This window comes from Entelurus aequoreus, linkage group LG26, assembly GCF_033978785.1.
Source record: "Entelurus aequoreus isolate RoL-2023_Sb linkage group LG26, RoL_Eaeq_v1.1, whole genome shotgun sequence".
Lineage (NCBI taxonomy): Eukaryota > Metazoa > Chordata > Actinopteri > Syngnathiformes > Syngnathidae > Entelurus > Entelurus aequoreus.
In genome coordinates, this window is record NC_084756.1 from 4133955 (window position 1) to 4154792 (window position 20838).

Here is a 20838-nt window from a genome sequence, read left to right on the forward strand (position 1 = left end):
GGACTGGACTCTCACTATATTATGCTAGACCCACTTGACGTCCATTGCATCCGGTCTCCCCTAGAGACCATCTGTGGTCCTCTCCAAGGTTTCTCATAGTCAGTCTCATTGTCATCCCACTGGGTTGTGAGTTTTTCCTTGCCCTGACGTGGGATCTGAACCGAGGATGTCGTTGTGGCTTGTGCAGCCCTTTGAGACACTTGTGATTTAGGGCTATATAAATAAACATTGATAGTACCGGTATAGCGTACAAGCCTAATAAAAGGCGAGTCAGACGAGGTAGTACGTGAAATACTGGTGTTTATTGTTGGCACATTTATATTACAATCTTCAGTCCTGCGCTGAGTTTTATTCTACAACCGTCTCAGTGTCCAACAAGTGTGAGGATGTTGCTTCCGGACTGATGTCATTGGCTGGGAGAAATGTCTTTTTTTATGGAGCCAATCAATGTTCAGTCAGCCTGCACGTCATCAACTTGACCACTAGATGGAGCCACTTGTCAGCCTTCTGGTTCCAGAGTGGACACCTTCAACTACACGTTGCTACTACAGTCCACTTGTAGACCGTGGTAACTTGCTACTACAGTCCACTTGTAGACCGTGGTAACTTGCTACTACAGTCCACTTGTAGACCGTGGTAACTTGCTACTACAGTCCACCTGTAGACCGTGGGAACTTGGGAGTCAAAGTGGACACCTTCAACTAAACGTTGCTACTACAGTCCACTTGTAGACCGTGGTAACTTGCTACTACAGTCCACTTGTAGACCGTGGTAACTTGCTACTACAGTCCACTTGTAGACCGTGGTAACTTGCTACTACAGTCCACTTGTAGACCGTGGTAACTTGCTACTACAGTGCACTTGTAGACCGTCGTAACTTGGGAGTCAAAGTGGACACCTTCAACTAAACGTTGCTACTACAGTCCACTTGTAGACCGTGGTAACTTGCTACTACAGTCCACTTGTAGACCGTAGTAACTTGGGAGTCAAAGTGGACACCTTCAACTAAACGTTGCTACTACAGTCCACTTGTAGACCGTGGTAACTTGCTACTACAGTCCACTTGTAGACCGTGGTAACTTGCTACTACAGTCCACTTGTAGACCGTAGTAACTTGGGAGTCAAAGTGGACACCTTCAACTAAACGTTGCTACTACAGTCCACTATTAGACCGTGGTAACTTGCTACTACAGTCCACTTGTAGACCGTGGTAACTTGCTACTACAGTCCACTTGTAGACCGTAGTAACTTGGGAGTCAAAGTGGACACCTTCAACTAAACGTTGCTACTACAGTCCACTTGTAGACCGTGGTAACTTGCTACTACAGTCCACTTGTAGACCGCGGTAACTTGGGAGTAAAAGTGGACACCTTCAACTAAACGTTGCTACTCCAGTCCACTTGTAGACCGTGGTAACTTGGGAGTCAAAGTGGACACCTTCAACTAAACGTTGCTACTACAGTCCACTTGTAGACCGTGGTAACTTGCTACTACAGTGCACTTGTAGACCGTGGTAACTTGGGAGTCAAAGTGGACACCTTCACTAAACGTTGCTACTCCAGTCCACTTGTAGACCGTGGTAACTTGCTACTACAATCCACTTGTAGACCGTGGTAATTTGGGAGTGAAAGTGGCCACCTTCAACCAAACGTTGCTACTACAGTCCACTTGTAGACCGTGGTAACTTGCTACTACAGTGCACTTGTAGACCGTGGTAACTTGGGAGTCAAAGTGGACACCTTCAACTAAACGTTGCTACTACAGTCCACTTGTAGACCGTGGTAACTTGCTACTACAGTTCACTTGTAGACCGTGGTAACTTGCTACTACAGTCCACTTGTAGACCGTGGTAACTTGGGAGTCAAAGTGGACACCTTTACTAAACGTTGCTACTCCAGTCCACTTGTAGAACGTGGTAACTTGGGAGTCGAGGACGTCGTTTTGAAAGCAGACAAATCAAATCAAGCGCCACGTTTAGCACAAAGTAGCGTTAGGCCAGGACCAAGTATCTGATCGGACGTCAGACCTTCGAGGTCAACGCCCTCCACAGTCGCATCCAGACTCCATGAAAGACCGTCGTAAACCCAGACTTTGGCCTTTTCTGATAGGCGCCAATAAAAATAGACTCCTCGCATTTGTTTTTTAACTGGTTGAGGAAGTCGCTTGGATTCAGTCGTTATAATAAGAAGGGAAAACCTGTTCGTTGTGACCTCTTCTTGCACAGTCAGCAACTTCTCCCCAAAAAAGGGATCCCTCCAACCCGCCTGGGTGGTGACAGAAGATCCGGCGTTTATTCCACTGCCACCGTCCATTTCACGCACACAACATTTGGGAGGACCGTGGTCCAGAAAGAAATCAGCCCGTGTCAGAACACGGACTTCCAAAAGGATGCTCGCAGGATTCTCACTCCCCGGGGGTTGAAAGACTGTCCTTTTTCCAGTTGATCTATACAGAAATAATTTACAACAAGTCCTCTCCTACAGTTTCACAGTATATAACGCCGCCGGCCCTAGAGAGTCTTGGCCTGTCCGACAAGAAAGAAGGTGTGGACAACAAAGTGTTCAAGGCTTCTTTGTGCTCGGACTGGTGAAGTTTCTGGGAGGGGTGTGGATCCAACGCTACCAGGGGGGGGAAAATGTAAACAATTGAAGCAAACGGACAGGAAGTGGGTGATATGTGGGAGGAAACGCTGAAATGTTGACATTCTGTCACTCCCCCGCCGAGTGATTGTTCCAGACTGTAAACGGGACCATCCAAAAAGAGGGGTGCGGCCGGGGAAAGAAAATGGAGGCTGTTGAAAAGCACTAGATACACACGTTTACATGACGACGGTAAAAAGGTCTTTCTTTGCGTTGGTAAGGTGCGTCCGTAGGGCCGGGGGGGGGGGGGGGGGGGGTGTTTTCATGCAGTCTGTGCCGCCATGGCACGGCAGAGTTGGCAAGGCAGAGCAGAAGAAGAGGTTTTTAGTTATCTGACATCCGAGACGGAGCTCTGGGTGAGGGTGTAGGTGGGGGGTAGGTCCCCGCCTATCGTGGCCACCAGAGGGGTCCCGTTGCTGGTGGGGCAGGTCTCCTGGAGGGCCTGGAAGTAGGTGGCCTGCACGGGCTTGTGACAGCGCAACAAATCCACCGCGTCCTGGATTTTAAACCACTCCCTTTTCCTCCCTGTGGGCGACAACAAGACATCAACACCCGTATGACACGGACCCTAGGGCTGCACGATTCACCCACATCCAAACTTTTTGTTGGCCTGTGAGTGACAGACTTGTCGGCCAATCAGAATCGATCGTTTCAAACAGGAAGAAAGAAGTGTCACTCTTTAAACAGAGGAGTTAACTGAACGCAGTGAGCCCTCTTTTCACTCGTTCGCAATCTTTTGTCTGAGTGGGCGGAGCTTTACACTCACATTAAGCACAGACCGAGAGGCGCAAAGTAACAACAAAACTAGAAGGAAAACATGTCAGGTTGTGGTGATATTTCAGCTTCAAATGGGAGGGCAATACGAGCCCATCAACACGGACTAACTTAAAAATGTTCGATATTTAGTTAAGTAAAATGTTTGCCCAAAGGAATAAGAGTCCATTTTTATTTTTGTATCCATCCATCTTGTTTGGCATATCCAAGGTGGGGTCGCGGGGGCAGCAGCCTAAGCAGAGAAGCCCAGACTTCCCCTCTCCCCAACTACTTCGTCCAGCTCCTCCCGGGGGATACATAGTCTCCCCAACGTGTCCTGGGTCTTCCCCGTGGTCTCCTACCGGTCGGACGTGCCCTAAACACCTCCCTAGGGGCATCCTGACCACCTCATCTGGCTCCTCTCCATGTGGAGGAGCAGCGGATTTGCCCGCTTGTACCCGTGATCTTGTCCTTTCGGTCATAACCCAAAGCTCATGACCATAGGTGAGGATGGGAACGTAGATCGACCGGTAAATTGAGAGCTTTGTCTTCCGGCTCAGCTCCTTCTTCACCACAACGGATCGACACAGCGTCCACATTACTGAAGACGCCGCACCGATTTTACGATCCACTCTTCCCTCACTCGTGAACAAGACTCCTAGGTACTTGAACTCCTCCACTTGGGGCAAGATCTCCTCCCCAACCCAGACATGGCGCTCCACCCTTTTCCGGGCGAGAACCATTGACTCGGACTTGGAGGTGCTGATTCCCATCCAAGTCGCTTCACACTCGGCTGGGAACCGATCCAGTGAGAGCTGAAGATCCTGGCCAGATGAAAGCAGAGACCTAATCCTGCAAACGCCAAACCGATCCCCTCAACGCCTTGACTGCACCTAGAAGTTCTGTCCATAGAAGTTATGAACAAAACCGGTGACAAAGGGCAGCCCTGGCAGAGTCCAACCCTCACTGGAAATGCGGACCAAGCTCTGACACTGATCGTACACGGAGAGGACCGCCACGATCAGACAGTCCGATACTCTCTGAGCACTCCCCACAGGACTTCCCGAGGGACACGGTCCAATGCCTTCTCCAAGTCCACATGTAGACTGGTTGGGCAAACGCCCATGCACCCTCAAGGACCCTGCAGAGAGTATAGAGCTGGTCCACAGTTCCACGACCAGGACCAAAACCGCATTGCTCCTCCTGAATCTGAGGTTCGAGTCTCCGGCGTTTTACAATATAACTAAAACAATTCTTACTTACTAAACGGTCGCATGTTTGACAGTAATTTTTTCATGCATATTTGTACGTGCCATCGTAATGTAAGCCAGCATTGCTAGCATTAGCTAATATGCTAACACGTTTACGAGTGTCTGTGTTAGTATTATTAACTTACAACGGCATTATTTTTGTTTGAAATTCCTCAGTAAATTCACCAAAACGTCACCGTGGACTTATTGAGTTTATTTAGCTGATTGGAGAGCTAACTCGCGCAGCTAGCGGGTCCATAACCATGACTTCTGTTTTGTTTGATCAGCCGTTTTACTGCCTCGTTACAGACACCGTTTGGAAACAATTAAGGTATGTAAATAAACATTTACAGAATATTTCTGTGTAAATAACTCATTTCACAACGTATATATCTGCCACTTATAAAAAATATATTTCTTCCTAAAATTTAGTTGGTGCAGCTTATATCCTAATGCACTTTTTGTATTTGGAATCTACAGTATGTTGATTGACAGTCTAAAAGTAGCATGTCTTCTTTCACTCATCTATAGTTATAAAACGTAAAAATCGCAAATTGAATCGCAATTTTGGAGTGAGAAAAAACATTTTGTTCCCCTCAAAATCGTGCAGCCCTAATGAAGAAGTGTGTGCATATGAGGGGAAACAAGGGCGTCATTTCACTCCCTCAGGAGTTGATCCATGACGTTTCTACACTTGGACAAGAAAACGGAGTGTTGTTTACCAATGTTGAGCGAGTCCTCCCAGTCTTGTAGAACTTCTGTCACGATCAGAACGTACACGAAGGTTCTGTGCTTCCTCTCCTGGTTCTGTGTGCGTGTGGAAGGAAAATCAAATAAATACAGTTTCGCTTGAAAGGTACAAATGCACTGGACTTTATTAACTCACCTCAAACACGCCCACCAAGCGACCCAACGTTCCTTTCACCCCCGCCTGCCAGAGACAAACATTGTCAGTGAGACCTCACATCTACATTATTCAAACTATTAATACATCAAAAAGTGCAATAAAAGAGCAAAGATGTGAAATGTAAGCATACAAAGTTACAATGTTGACTAATAAAGCTGCTGTTTTTTTGTTGTTGTTTAAAGTAGTCATTGCTCAAAAAGTAATAATGGATCACAATCAATGTTATGAATTATTGACCTATTCAAGGCTCCAGTTACTTCACTGCAAATATTACACTTTGAAACATTTTTTGGGACAAATATTGCCTATTTTGTGTTTTTTTCATATAAAAACTAAGTTTTCTATAACAAAAAAGGACATGAAACAAACAAAAAACACATTGAAAAAATAAAAACTTATGATTAACAAATAAATCTGAAGTTGATCGAGAGATTTAAGCGTGTTCTTAACACTTGAATGAGTGGAACCCTTTTGGGTTGCTGAGAATTTTAGTATTTTTTTTCCTCATTGCTTAAAAAATAATGAATTATTGACCTAATGTAGGCTCCAGTTACTTCACATCAAATATTACACTTTGACATTTTTGGGGTAAATGTTGCATATTTTGTGTTAAAAGTTTTCTTTAACAAAAAGGGCATACAAGATTTATTAAAAATGTAAACTTTGTACATAATTTTAAAAAAAATCTAAACTAAAAATCAAAAATATACTACTGCCTAGTTTCTCTTGTTGTATTCTTATTTTACAGTTAATTTTTTATTCTCATCGTTGCTTTTTTATTTTTATTCTATTGTAATATTTTTCTATTTTGTCTCCATTTATACCCCCATTATTTACTTTTTACAATTTTGTACACTGCTGCTGGAATTAAAATTTTCCTGAGGGAACTCTCCTGAAGGAATCAAAAAAGTACTATCTATCTATCGATCTATTCCACTTTGACGTTTTTAGGGAAAATGTTGCATATTTTGTGTTAAAGGTTTTATTTAACAAAAAGGGCAGAAAACATTAATTAAAAATGTAAATTTTATACATAATTAAAAAAAATCTAAACTAAAAATATTGCACTTTGACATTTTTGGGGAAAATGTTGCATATTTTGTGTTTTGTTAATATAAAAACAAAGTTTTCTATGATAAAAAAAATTACAAATCAAACAAAAAACACATTGAAAAAAACAACAACTTATGATTAACAAATAAATCTGAAGTTGATCGAGAGATTTAAGCGTTTTTTTAACACTTGTATGAGTGGAACCCTTTTGGATCGCTGACAATTTTAGATTTTTTTTTGCTTAAAAAAATAATGAATCAAAATCAATGTTATGAATAATTGACCTATACAAGGTTCCAGTTACTTCACATCAAATATTACACTTCGACATTTTTGGGGTAAATGCTGCATATTTTGTGGTAAAGGTTTTCTTTAACAAAAAGGGCAGGAAACATTTATTAAAAATGTAAACTTTATACATAAAACAATTTAAAATCTAAACTAAAAATATGTTGCATATTTTGTGTTTTGTTAATATAAAAACAAAGTTTTCTATGTAAACTTTATACATAATTTAAAAAAAAAATCTAAACTAAAAATCTAAAAATATTCCACATTGACATTTTTGGGGTAAATGTTGCATATTTTGGGTTAAAGGTTTTCTTTAACAAAAAGGGCAGAAAACATTTATTAAAAATGTAAACTTCATAAATATTTTAAAAAAAAATCTAAACTAAAAATAAAAAAATATTGCACTTTGACATTTTTGGGGAAATGTTGCATATTTTGTAATTTGTTAATATAAAAACTAAGTTTTCTATAATACAAAAATGACAAATCAAACAAAAAACACATTGAATAAATAAAAACTTACAAATACATCTGAAGTTGATCGAGAGATTTAAGCGTTTTTTTAACACTTGTATGAGTGGGACCCTTTTGGGTCGCTGAGAATTTTAGAGGTTTTTTTTTACTCATTGCTTAAAAAAATAATGATATATTGACCTATTCAAGGCTCCAGTTACTTCACATCAAATATTACACTTTGACATTTTTGGGGTAAATGTTGCATATTTTGTGTTAAAGGTTTTCTTTAACAAAAAGGTCAGGAAACATTTATAAAAAATTTAAACTTTATACATAAAACAATTTAAAATCAAAGCTAAAAATCAAAAAATATTGCACTTTGACATTTTTGGGACAAATATTGCATACGTTTTCTATAACAAAAAAGGACATGAAACAAACAAAAAACACATTGAAAAAATAAAAATGTATAATTAACAAATAAATCTGAAGTTGATCGAGAGATTTAAGCGTTTTTTTTTAACACTTGTATGAGTGGAACCCTTTTGGATCGCTGAGAATTTTAGAGTTGTTTTTTTTTTTACTCATTGCTTAAAAAATAATGAATTATTGACCTATTCAAGGCTCCAGTTACTTCACATCAAATATTGCACTTTGAAACATTTTTTGGGACAAATATTGCATATTTTGTTTTTTTAATATAAAATCTAAGTTTTCTATGACAAAAAAGGACATAAATCAAACAAAAAACAAATTGAAAAAATAAAAACTTATGATTAACAAATAGGGCCCTGCGATGAGGTGGCGACTTGTCCAGGGTGTACCCCGCCTTCCGCCTGATTGTAGCTGAGATAGGCTCCAGCGCCCCCCGTGACCCCGAAGGGAATAAGCGGTAGGAAATGGATGGATGGATGAACAAATAAATCTGAAGTTGATCGAGTGATTTAAGCGTTAAAAAAAACATGTATCACTTATTTTAACACTTGTATGAGTGGGACCCTTTTGGATCTCTGAGAATTTTAGAGTTTTTTAACTCATTGCTTAAAAAATAATGAATCAAAATCAATGTTATGAATTATTGACCTACTTAAGGCTCCAATTACGTCACATAAAATATTCCACTTTGAAACATTTTTTGGGACAAATATTGCATATTTTCAGTTTTTTTAATATAAAAACTAAGTTTTCTATGACAAAAAAGGACATAAATCAAACAAAAAAAAAACCTAGGGAAAATCTAAACTTCTAATTATCAAATACATCTGAAGTTGATCAAGTGATTTAAGCGTTAAAAACATATATCACTTATTTTAACACTTGTATGAGTGGGACCCTTTTGGATCTCTGAGAATTTTAGAGTTTTTTAACTCATTGCTTAAAAAATAATGAATCAAAATCAATGTTATGAATTATTGACCTACTTAAGGCTCCAGTTACTTCACATTAAATATTACACTTTGACATTTTTGGGGTAAATGTTGCATATTTTGTGTTAAAGGTTTTCTTTAACAAAAAAGGCAGAAAACATTTATTAAAAATGTAAACTTTATAGATAAAAACATTTAAAATCTAAACTAAAAATATGTTGCATATTTTGTGTTTTGTTAATATAAAAACAAAGTTTTCTATGTAAACTGTATACATAGGTAAAAAAACAATCTAAACTAAAAATAAAAAAATATTCCACTTTGACATTTTTGAGGTAAATGTTGCATATTTTGTGTTAAAGGTTTTCTTTAACAAAAAGGGCAGAAAACATTTATTAAAAATGTAAACTTTATAATTTTATTTTATTTTTAAAAAATCTAAACTAAAAATCTAAAAATATTGCTCTTTGACATTTTTGGGACAAATATTGCATATTTTGTGGGGGGGTTTTCCATATAAAAACTAAGTTTTATGTAACAAAAAAAGGACATGAAACAAAAAACACATTGAAAAAATAAAAACTTATAATTAACAAATAAATCTGAAGTTGATCGAGAGATCTAAGCGTTTTTTTAACACTTGGATGAGTGGGACCCTTTTGGATCGCTGAGAATTTTAGATCATTTTTTTTAACTCATTGCTTAAAAAATAATTATTGACTTATTCAAGGCTCCAGTTACTTCACATCAAATATTACACTTTGACATTTTTGGGGAAAATGTTGCATATTTTGTGTTAAAGGTTTTCTTTAACAAAAAGGGCAGAAAACATTTATTAAAAATGTAAACTTTATACATATTTTTTTAAAATATCTAAACTAAAAATAAAATAAAAATTGCACTTTGACATTTTTTGGGAAAATGTTGCATATTTTGTGTTAAAGGTTTTCTTTAACAAAAAGCGCCTTTATTGCTAACAAGGGGCGATGTGAAAAGGAGATGCACTGTCTTGATTCAAGATGCACTTCATCTTCCACATCAATATCGCAGGTTTGGCTTAAGAGATGTGGAATGACAACGCATGCGTGCGATGCTGACACGGAATGCTAACATCAAAGCTAATAAATCGTAACTGCAACTGTTGACCAAGCTTTGCACAGCAAAACACACCAGGGGGTTTCAGCACATGGAAGCCCAGTTCTAACTTAGAGGAATTACCCAGGATGTGATGAAGTAGTTTTGTTTAGTGGCCGGGTGACAACCACAGCAATGACGCTTGGAGGAGGCGAAGAACAAGAAGAAGAACAACAAGGAGAACAGCAAGGAGAACAACAAGAACACGAAGACGAACAAGAAGAACAACAAGAACAAGAACAACGAGAAGAACAAGAAGAAGAAGAACAAGAAGAAGAAGAACAACAAGAACACGAAGACGAACAAGAAGAACAACAAGAACAAGAACAAGAACGAGAAGAACAAGAAGAAGAAGAACAAGAAGAAGAAGAACAACAAGAACAAGAACACAAAGAACACAAAGAAGAACAAGAACAACAACAACGAGAAGAAGAAGAACAAGAACAATGAGAAGAACAAGAACAAGAACAAGAAGAATGAGAAGAACAAGAACAACAACAAGAAGAACAAAAACAACAAGAAGAACAGGAACAAGAAGAAGAAGAACAACTACTACTACTACTATGAGCTAATCTACAGTAGAACACAGTGTAAGAGTGACTACACGTGTGTTATTTCATGTTTAGAGGGATTTAAATGTGTTAAAAACACATACTTAGAAGGTCATGAACAGTTCAATGCTCCAACTATGAAATTATCTCATTTGTTAATAATAATCCTACTTCGCAGAAATGTGTTTAGCACAGTCAAGAACCAATCAATAGCCAATACTTTCTATTGTGTTGTCGTGCCACACAAGAACAATCTATGCTAGGTTTATTCTATCGAGGATGAGGGAAAATAAACACCTTTTCTTTGGAAAAACTTGACAATATATGAAGGTGGCGTCCGCTTGAGTTTTCCCTCCACTCTCCGCTCATCGCCGTCTTCGCCAACATGAGTCAGTTTTATATCATTTGATTTTTGTCTCACTTTTTGGAACAGATTCCTAAGAAAAATTGAGGCATCGCTGTATAATAAACCACTTTTAGTAGCTATTGTATGAATATAAGACATTGAGACTCCAACAACCTAATAGATGCTCCACTTACAGCCTGACAACTGTTTAATTATTCATTAATCATTACAGTAAAATCCTCTCCAAGAGCCTCGTATGGCATCTTGAAAAGCTCAATAGACAATAAGTTTATGAGCAGAGACATCCTAATTAATGCTCAGAATGATTTCTTTGTGATTTAGCATGTGTTAAAACAATTGGCAGCCATTTAGTTCCTCTAAAGGGGTCATATTATATTTTTTTCTACATGTGAAACACTTCCTTGTGGTCTACATAATATGTCAAAATATTGCATAGATTATCTTCAAGACGCTTCCTGACCTCTTTCTGTGGGCGCTCTTATTTATGTGCCCCCACTTTGACTGCGTCTTTGTGAAGTGAAGTGAATTACATTTATATAGCGCTTTTTCTCAAGTGACTCAAAGCGCTTTACATTGTGAAACCCAATATCTAAGTTACATTTAAACCAGTGTGGGTGGCACTGGGAGCAGGTGGGTAAAGTGTCTTGCCCAAGGACACAACGGCAGTGACTAGGATGGCGGAAGCGGGGATCGAACCTGCAACCCTCAAGTTGCTGGCACGGCCGCTCTACCAACCGAGCTATACCGACCGTGAAGATGGACTGTGCAACCCCTGAACGAAATGCGACAAGAGGACAAGCGAACTTACAAGCTATTCGGCAGTTCAGGACATGGGACAAGAGCGAGCTATGTAGTTGAAAATAAAGACAAGTTTTAACTACCTGCTGATGATTATGTTCATGTGATATTGATGTTCAGAGTTCCCATGTTTGTGAACATACAGTGATTGACGGAGAATGACAGTGTTATGTGATAGAAAAAGATGTGCGGATGCGCGTGCTCGAGAAAGAAAGTTTGTCCTTGGCACAGGCTTGGCAATAAAAGTTAAAAAGAGTGTCATAATTTGTGTGACTTTTTCTGAACCCAACAATAACAACACAAGCTGAAACACGACACATTCAGTATTATATTTTTTTTACAGCGCACTTTTATATTAAAGGCCTACTGAAATGAATTTTTTTTATTTAAACGGGGATAGCAGATCCATTCTATGTGTCATACTTGATCATTTCGCGATATTGCCATATTTTTGCTGAAAGGATTTAGTAGAGAACAACGACGATAAAGATCGCAACTTTTGGTATCTGATAAAAAAAAGCCTTGCCCCTACCGGAAGTAGCGTGACGTAGTCAGTTGAAAGGCTCCTCACATTTTCTTATTGTTTTCAATGCAGCTAGAGCGATTCGGACCGAGAAAGCGACGATTACCCCATTAATTTGAGCGAGGATGAAAGATTCGTGGATGAGGTACGTTAGAGTGAAGGACTAGAATGCAGTGCAAGACATATCTTTTTACGCTCTGACCGTAACTTAGGTACAAGCTGGCTCATTGGATTCCACACTCTCTCCTTTTTCTATTGTGGATCACGGATTTGTATTTTAAACCACCTCGGATACTATATCCTCTTGAAAATGAGAGTCGAGAACGCAAAATGGACATTCACAGTGACTTTTATCTCCACGACAATACATCGACAAAGCACTTTAGCTACGGAGCTAACGTGATAGCATCGTGCTTAACTGCATATAGAAACTAAATAAATAAACCCCTGACTGGAAGGATAGACAGAAGATCAACAATACTATTAAACCATGGACCTGTAACTACACGGTTAATGCTTTCCAGCCTGGCGAAGGTTAACAATGCTGTTGCTAACGACGCCATTGAAGCTAACTTAGCAACCGGACCTCACAGAGCTATGCTAAAAACATTAGCTATCCACCTACGCCAGCCAGCCCTCATCTGCTCATCAACACCCGTGCTCACCTGCGTTCCAGCGATCGACGGTGCGACGAAGGACTTCACCCGATCACAGATGCGGTCGGCGAGACGGAGGAAGTTAAAGTGAGTTCGCCGGCTAGCGCGTCTGCTATCCATCTCTGTCCTCCTGGCTGTGTTGCTGTAGTCCGCCGCTAATACACCGATCCCACCTACAACTTTCTTCTTTGCAGTCTCCATTGTTCATTAAACAAATTGCAAAAGATTCACCAACACAACACAGATGTCCAGAATACTGGGGAATTTTTAAATGAAAACAGAGCTTTTTTGTATTGTATTCAATGGGGTACCAATACTTCCGTATCAACCGTTTATGTCACACGCATACGTCATCATATCTAGACGTTTTCAACAGGAAGTGTGGCGGGAAATTTAAAATTGCACTTCATAAGTTAACCCGGCCGTATTGGCATGTGTTGCAATGTTAAGATTTCATCATTGATATATAAACTATCAGACTGCGTGGTCGGTAGTAGTGGCTTTCAGTAGGCCTTTAAGTAGAGATGTCCGATAATGGCTTTTTTGCCGATATTCGATATTCGGATATTGTCCAACTCTTAATTACCGATTTCGATATCAACCGATACATACAGTCGTGGAATGAACACATTATTATGCCTAATTTTGTTGTGATGCCCCGCTGGATGCATTAAACATTGTAACAAGGTTTTCCAAAATAAATCAACTCAAGTTATGGAAAAAAAATGCCAACATGGCACTGCCATATTTATTATTGAAGTCACAAAGTGCATTATTTTTTTTAATATGCCTCAAAACAGCAGCTCGGAATTTGGGGTGGGTGTGTATATTGTAGCGTCCCGGAAGAGTTAGTGCTGCAAGGGGTTCTGGGTATTTGTTCTGTTGCGTTTATGTTGTGTTACGGTGCGGATGTTCTCCCGAAATGTGTTTGTCTTTCTTGTTTGGTGTGGGTTCACAGTGTGGCGCATATTTGCAACAGTGTTAAACTTGTTTATACGGGCACCCTCAGTGTGACCTGTATGACTGATGAGCAAGTATGCCTTGCATTCACTTGTGTGTGTGAAAAGCCGTAGATATTATGTGACTGGGCCGGCACGCAAAGGCAGTGCCTTTAAGGCACGCCCCCAATATTGTTGTCTGGATGGAAATCGGGAGAAATTCCGGAGAATGGTTGCCCCGGGAGATTTTCGGGAGGGGCACTGAAATTCGGGAGTCTCCCGGAAAAATGGGGAGGGTTGGCAAGTATGACTGGGAGACGCAACTGCTCTGTACTTCTCCCTACGTCCGTGTACCACTCCGTACAGCGGCGTTTTAAAAAGTCATAAATTTTACTTTTTGAAACAGATAGATAATTTCCGATATTACATTTTAAAGCATTTATCGGCAGTCCGATATTATTGGACATCTCTAATGTTAAGTACACAATAGCAGTTTGCATGCAAATGTTGAATCACTGCTGCTTTATCTCGTACAATATTTGTGCACTTCAAGTACAACATCTGCTCTCCTGTGCTCAGGGACTCTCCTTGAGTGACGGCATCACTTAGGCAAGCTACATGACAAGAAAGTATATATTTTCCAGACTATAGAGCACACCGGCCGCTAAACCTTTAAATTAAAACACATTTTTTCATTTATTGGCCGTACCAGACTATAAGCCGCAGATATATACGTTGTGAAATGAGTTATTTACGCAGAAGGATTTTGTAAACATGTATTTACATACCTTAATTGTTTCCAGACAGTGTCTGTAACACGGCAGTAAAACGGCTGATCAAACAAAACAGAAGTCATGGTCATGGACCCACTAGCTGCGCAAGCTGGCACTCCAATCAGCTAAACAGACTCAATAACTCCACGGTGACGTTTAGGTAAATTTACTGAGGAATTTGTGAAACAAACAATACAAAGAGAATGCCATTGTAAGTTAATAATGCTAATATAGACACTCGTAAACGTGATAACATATTAGCTAATGCTAACAACGCTAGCTTCACTATATTACGATAGCACGTAAACAGACATCACACATGTTAATAAGTTAATAATACTAATAACACAGTAAATGTGTTAGCATATTGGCTAATGCTGACGACGCTAGCTTGATTACATTACCATAGCATGTACAAACATGCATGAAAACACCCCTACAGACATCACACATGGGATGCTTTAGTAAGTAAGAATAGTTTGTTATATTGTAAACCTTACTAACGTTGCTTGGAGTGATGAATAAAGAATTCATACGAGTAGAACCGCTATGGACGGTTATACTTTTCAGTTCAAGGCATTAAAACAGGAAGTACATGGGACGCTTTAGTAAGAAATAATTGTTTTAGTTATATTGTAAAATTTACAAACGTTGCTTGGAGTGATGAATGAAGAATCCATATGAGTAGAAACGCTATGGACGGTTATATTTTTCAGTTGAAGGCATTAAAACAGGAAGTACATGGGACGCTTTAGTAAGTAAGAATAGTTTGTTATATTATAAAACTTACAAACGTTGCTCAGAGTGATAAAGGAAGAATCTATACGAGTAGAACCGCTATGGACGGTTATACATTTCAGTTCAAGGAATTAAACAGGAAGTGCATGGGACGCTTTAGTAAGTAAGAATAGTTTTAGTTATATTGTAAAACTTACAAACGTTGCTCAGAGTGATAAAAGGAAGAATCTATACGAGTAGACCCGCTATGGACGGTTATACATTTCAGTTCAAGGAATTAATACAGGAAGTGCATGGGACGCTTTAGTAAGTAAGAATTGTTTTAGTTATATTGTAAAACTTACTAACGTTGCTTGGAGTGATGAATGAAGAATCCATACGAGTAGGCACTTCTACAAAGCTTTAAACAGTAGGAAACACTGCGGACCATCACCCGGAAAGCACCTGTAGTGAGCATACCAGTCTAAAAGATGGCGACGTAGCACAAACAATAACACACCATTTCAATGTCTTTGCAAGTGTTTTATGAAAACTATTTGCGTTATGGCCGTCAGCGAAGAAAAATCCATAAATTAGCCGCACCGTTTTATAAGCCGCAGGGTTTAAAACGTGGGGATAAAGGAGCGGCTTACAGTCTGGAATTTACAGTAAATAAACAAACAAGCTCTCATGGCTAACCTGCACATGCTGATTTAGGACTACAGTTTGTTTCATACCTAATACTTAGTTTATCATTAAAATAGGTTTGTAACACGTTTGGAAAACTGGACTAAGTATGTTCCACTGTAATGAATCAAGAAAAAACGAAAACACAACTTTTAACACTTTTCTAAAAACCAACGCTTTTGTAAGGGTGGATGTCAAGGTGAACGTTAGGTCAACTTCAGCTGTGGAGATACTTAGCTGGCCTTTTTGCCGCTTCTTCTTCATCTTCAGCTTCCAGTTACAGTCTATAAATAACTGTTGACTCCACTCTCAGGACCGTGGCGTCAGTATCGCACCCTTCAGGCTGCCAGCAAGATCATGTGGGAAGGCAAAGGGGGGCCAACTGCCGCATGAATGGGATGAAGTCAGGGACCAAAAGTCCACCTGCGTGCTTCTCGTATGCGGCGCCTAACTTTGTGGAGCTGATAAGGACAACTTGTCTTTGTCTCAGAAGATGTAACTTTTTTTTTTTTGTTATGTAAGGCGTGTCTACGCGAGGTCAGGGTGTGCATAAACAGACTGATAGGAGTCTATTTCAACCTAATCATGAGTCAAGTTTGCAAGGTATGAGGATTAGCACACATTCTCCCTTCAAGTCAAAATGCAAAATAAGCAGTGAAGTTGTCATGTTGTGTACAAACCCCGTTTCCATATGAGTTGGGAAATTGTGTTAGATGTAAATATAAACGGAATACAATGATTTGCAAATCCTTTTCAACCCATATTCAGTTGAATATGCTACAAAGACAACATATTTGATGTTCAAACTGATACTTTTTTTTTTTTGCAAAACTTTTGCATTAACTTAAAATTTGATGCCAGCAACATGTGAAGTTGGGAAAGGTGGCAATAAATACTGATAAAGTTGAGGAATGCTCATCAAACACTTATTTGGAACATCCCACAGGTGAACAGGCAAATTGGGAACAGGTGGGTGCCATGATTGGGTATAAAAGTAGATTCCATGAAATGCTCAGTCATTCACAAACAAGGATGGGGCGAGGGTCACCACTTTGTCAACAAATGCGTGAGCAAATTGTTGAACAGTTTAAGAAAAACCTTTCTCAACCAGCTATTGCAAGGAATTTAGGGATTTCACCATCTACGCTCCGTAATATCATCAAAGGGTTCAGAGAATCTGGAGAAATCACTGCACGTAAGCAGCTAAGCCCGTGACCTTTGATCCCTCAGGCTGTACTGCATCAACAAGCGACATCAGTGTGTAAAGGATATCACCACATGGCCTCAGGAACACTTCAGAAACCCACTGTCAGTAACTACAGTTGGTCGCTACATCTGTAAGTGCAAGTTAAAACTCTCCTATGCAAGGCGAAAACCGTTTATCAACAACACCCAGAAACGCAATCGGCTTCGCTGGGCCTGAGCTCATCTAAGATGGACTGATACAAAGTGGAAAAGTGTTCTGTGGTCTGACGAGTCCACATTTCAAATTGTTTTTGGAAACTGTGGACGTTGTGTCCTCCGGACCAAAGAGGAAAAGAACCATCCAGATTGTTATAGGGTCAAAGTTGAAAAGCCAGCATCTGTGATGGTATGGGGTGCATTAGTGCCCAAGACATGGGTAACTTACACATCTGTGAAGGCACCATTAATGCTGAAAGGTACATACAGGTTTTGGAGCAACATATGTTGCCATCCAAGTAACGTTACCATGGACGCCCCTGCTTATTTCAGCAAGACAATGCCAAGCCACGTGTTACATCAACGTGGCTTCATAGTAAAAGAGTGCGGGTACTAGACTGGCCTGCCTGTAGTCCAGTCCTGTCTCCCATTGAAAATGTGTGGCGCATTATGAAACCTAAAATAGCACAACGGAGACCCCTGGACTGTTGAACAACTTAAGCTGTACATCAAGCAAGAATGGGAAAGAATTCCACCTGAGAAGCTTCAAAAATGTGTCTCCTCAGTTCCCAAACGTTTACTGAGTGTTGTTAAAAGGAAAGGCCATGTAACACAGTGGTGAACATGCCCTTTCCTAACTACTTTGGCACGGGTTGCAGCCATGAAATTCTAAGTTAATTATTATTTGCAAAAAAAAATAAAGTTTATGAGTTTGAACATCAAATATCTTGTCTTTGTAGTGCATTCAATTGAATATGGGTTGAAAAGGATTTGCAAATCATTGTATTCCGTTTATATTTACATCTAACACAATTTCCCAACTCATATGGAAACGGGGTTTGTAAATGGTAAATAAAAACAGAATACAATGATTTTCAAAAATCCCTTTCAACTTATATTAAATTGAATAGACTGCAAAGACAAGATATTTCATGTTCCCACTGAGAAACTTCATTTTTTTTGTAAATAATCATGAACTTAGAATATAATGGCAGCAACACATTGCAAAAAAGGCATTTTTTACCACTGTGTTACATGACCTTTCCTTTTAACAACACTCAGTAAAGGTTTGGGAACTGAGGAGTAGGGATGATACTCTAAACCGGTTTTCCCGGTTGTTCGATAAGAAAAGAACCGAGTCCTCGGACTCGAATCCCTTTTTGAGAACCCGTTATCGAGACCACTATAGTAAAGAAAAAGAGTTGGTTCTTTATTCGAATCACTTGGAACGAATCCCGTCCCGACAAGAAATGCCCCGTGTGACATCACAAGAAATGACGTCACGTAGCTCAGTCATTTGTCACGGTGGGGTGCAGCGTGCTGCGGTACGTTCCCGGGACGCAAAACTGACGGCTCCGGACGAAAGCGTGCAGGTAGGAGATGATTTATTTCTCATAAATCATACACATTACAACAGACAGGAACGAAACAAAAGGAAAGCGTGCCGTTCGCACCAGAAGCTAAAGCAAAAACTTACTTAGCACAGGAATACTAGAAGCTAAGGTAACTTAGCACAGGAATCGTGAGCTCGAAAACCAGAATGCCAACGTAACTGTTGCAAATGCAAACAATGAAGCCACGACGAGTGACCGGAAAAGGCAGGCTTAAATAGAGTCTCTGATGAGCAACAGGTGCGCGTACAAGGCAGGTGAAAATCATAAGTAACCATGGTGACTAAAACAAACCCCCGAAGTGCACAAAACAACTAAGGAAGTCCAAAACTAACAGAACATAACTAAACAAAAAATGATCCGACCACATTAAAGATTAAAGTACCAATGATTGTCACACACACACTAGATGTGGTGAAATTTGTCCTCTGCATTTGTCCCATCCCCTTGGGGAGCAGTGGGCAGCAGCGGCGCCGCGCCCGGGAATTATTTTGGTGATTTAACCCCCAACTCCAACCCTTTGTTGCTGAGTGCCAAGCAGGGAGGTTATGGGTCCCATTTTTATAGTCTTTGGTATGACTCGGCTGGGATTTGCATAATACATCACAGTTTCATATCATTTCACTTTACAGGAGTAGGAAGAAGTAACGCTTATTTAATCCTACCCCTTTCCCACTTCATACAAATATATACATCATTTACTGACCTTTTTATAATAAAATATCTGTGAATTAGTATATACAACAGTTTTGTAATATGTAATTAATTAATTCAGTCATTATTAATATACTGAGATGAATAATATCTTATTTTCAATAAGGTTGAAAGTATTTCTCATAATTCTTCTTCTTTGTACTTTGTAAGCACTATTCATTTGAACAACCTCTTAAAGTGGATCATATCAGTACAATGTTTAACTTCTTTACTTCATCCATTCCATCATTTAATTCCACATCATTTTAGCGGTTTGCAATTTTACCAAATCATCGAACTTTAATATTTTTGACTCAATAAATAAAGTGTTTGTATGTTCTCTATATCCAACATTATGTATCAGTCTAATTAATTTTTTTTGTAACACGGTTAACGAATGTAGCGTACATTTGTAGTTATTTCCCCACATTTCTGCACAATAACTCAGATATGGTAATACTATAGTAGCGAGCAGTAGAGAATGTGAAGTGATTTGTTAAACCAAATATTGTGTTTTTTTCCATATACAACAACCTATCTGGACTCGATAAGGAATCGGTTCGATAAGAGGATTCGATAATAGGCTCAAACTCGATAATTTCTTATCAAACATCATCCCTACTGAGGAGACACATTTTTGAAGTGGAATTCTTTCCAATTCTTGCTTGATGCACAGCTTAAGTTGTTCAACAGTCTCCCTTCTCATATTTTAGGCTTCATATTACACCACACATTTTCAATGGGAGACAGGTCTGGACTACAGGCAGGCCAGTCTAGTACCCGCCCTCTTTTACTATGAAGCCACGCTGTTGTAACATGTGGCTTGGCATCGTCTTGCTGAAATAAGCAGGGGCGTCCATGATAACGTTGCTTGGATGGCAACAGATGTTGCTCCAAAACCTGTATGTACCTTTCAGCATTAATGGTGCCTTCACAGATGTGTAAGTTACCCATGTCTTGTGCACTAATACACCCCCATACCATCACACATGCTGCCTTTTACACTTTGCACCTACAACAATCCGGATGGTTCTTGTCCTCTTTGTTCTGGAGGACACGACGTCCAGTTTCCAAAAACAATTTGAAATGTGGACTTGTCAGATCACAGAATACTTTTCCACTTTACATCAGTCCATCTTAGATTAGCTCTGGCCCAGCGAAGCATTTCTGGGTGTTGTTGATAAATGGCTTTGGCTTTGCATAGTAGAGTTTTAACTTGCACTTACAGATGTAGCGATCAATCGTAGTAACGGACAGTGGTTTTCTGAAGTGTTCCTGAGCCCATGTGGTGATATCATTTACACACTGAATTCGCTTCTTGAGGGATCCAAGGTCCGTAATATCATGGCTTACGTGCAGTGATTTCTCCAGATTCTCTGAACCTTTTGATGATATTACGGAGCGTAGATGGTGAAATCCCTAAATTCCTTGCAATATCTCGTTGAGAAATGTTGTTCTTCAACAATTTGCTCAGGCATTTGTTGACAAAGTGG

At 39.5% G+C, this 20838-nt stretch overlaps 1 protein-coding gene across 1 annotated transcript in view; it reads right to left on the reverse strand.

Moving 5' to 3' along the window:
* Window positions 1–283: 283 nt before the first annotated feature.
* nudt3b (nudix (nucleoside diphosphate linked moiety X)-type motif 3b) overlaps window positions 284–20838 on the reverse strand; it is a 39993-nt gene continuing 19438 nt past the window's right edge. The window contains exons 3-5 of the mRNA XM_062037602.1: window positions 5529–5573; window positions 5365–5449; window positions 284–3164 (exon numbers count right to left, since the gene is read on the reverse strand). Coding sequence (XP_061893586.1) covers window positions 2968–3164; window positions 5365–5449; window positions 5529–5573 — 327 coding nt within the window. The 3' untranslated portion in view covers window positions 284–2967. The remainder of the gene's footprint in view (window positions 3165–5364; window positions 5450–5528; window positions 5574–20838) is intronic.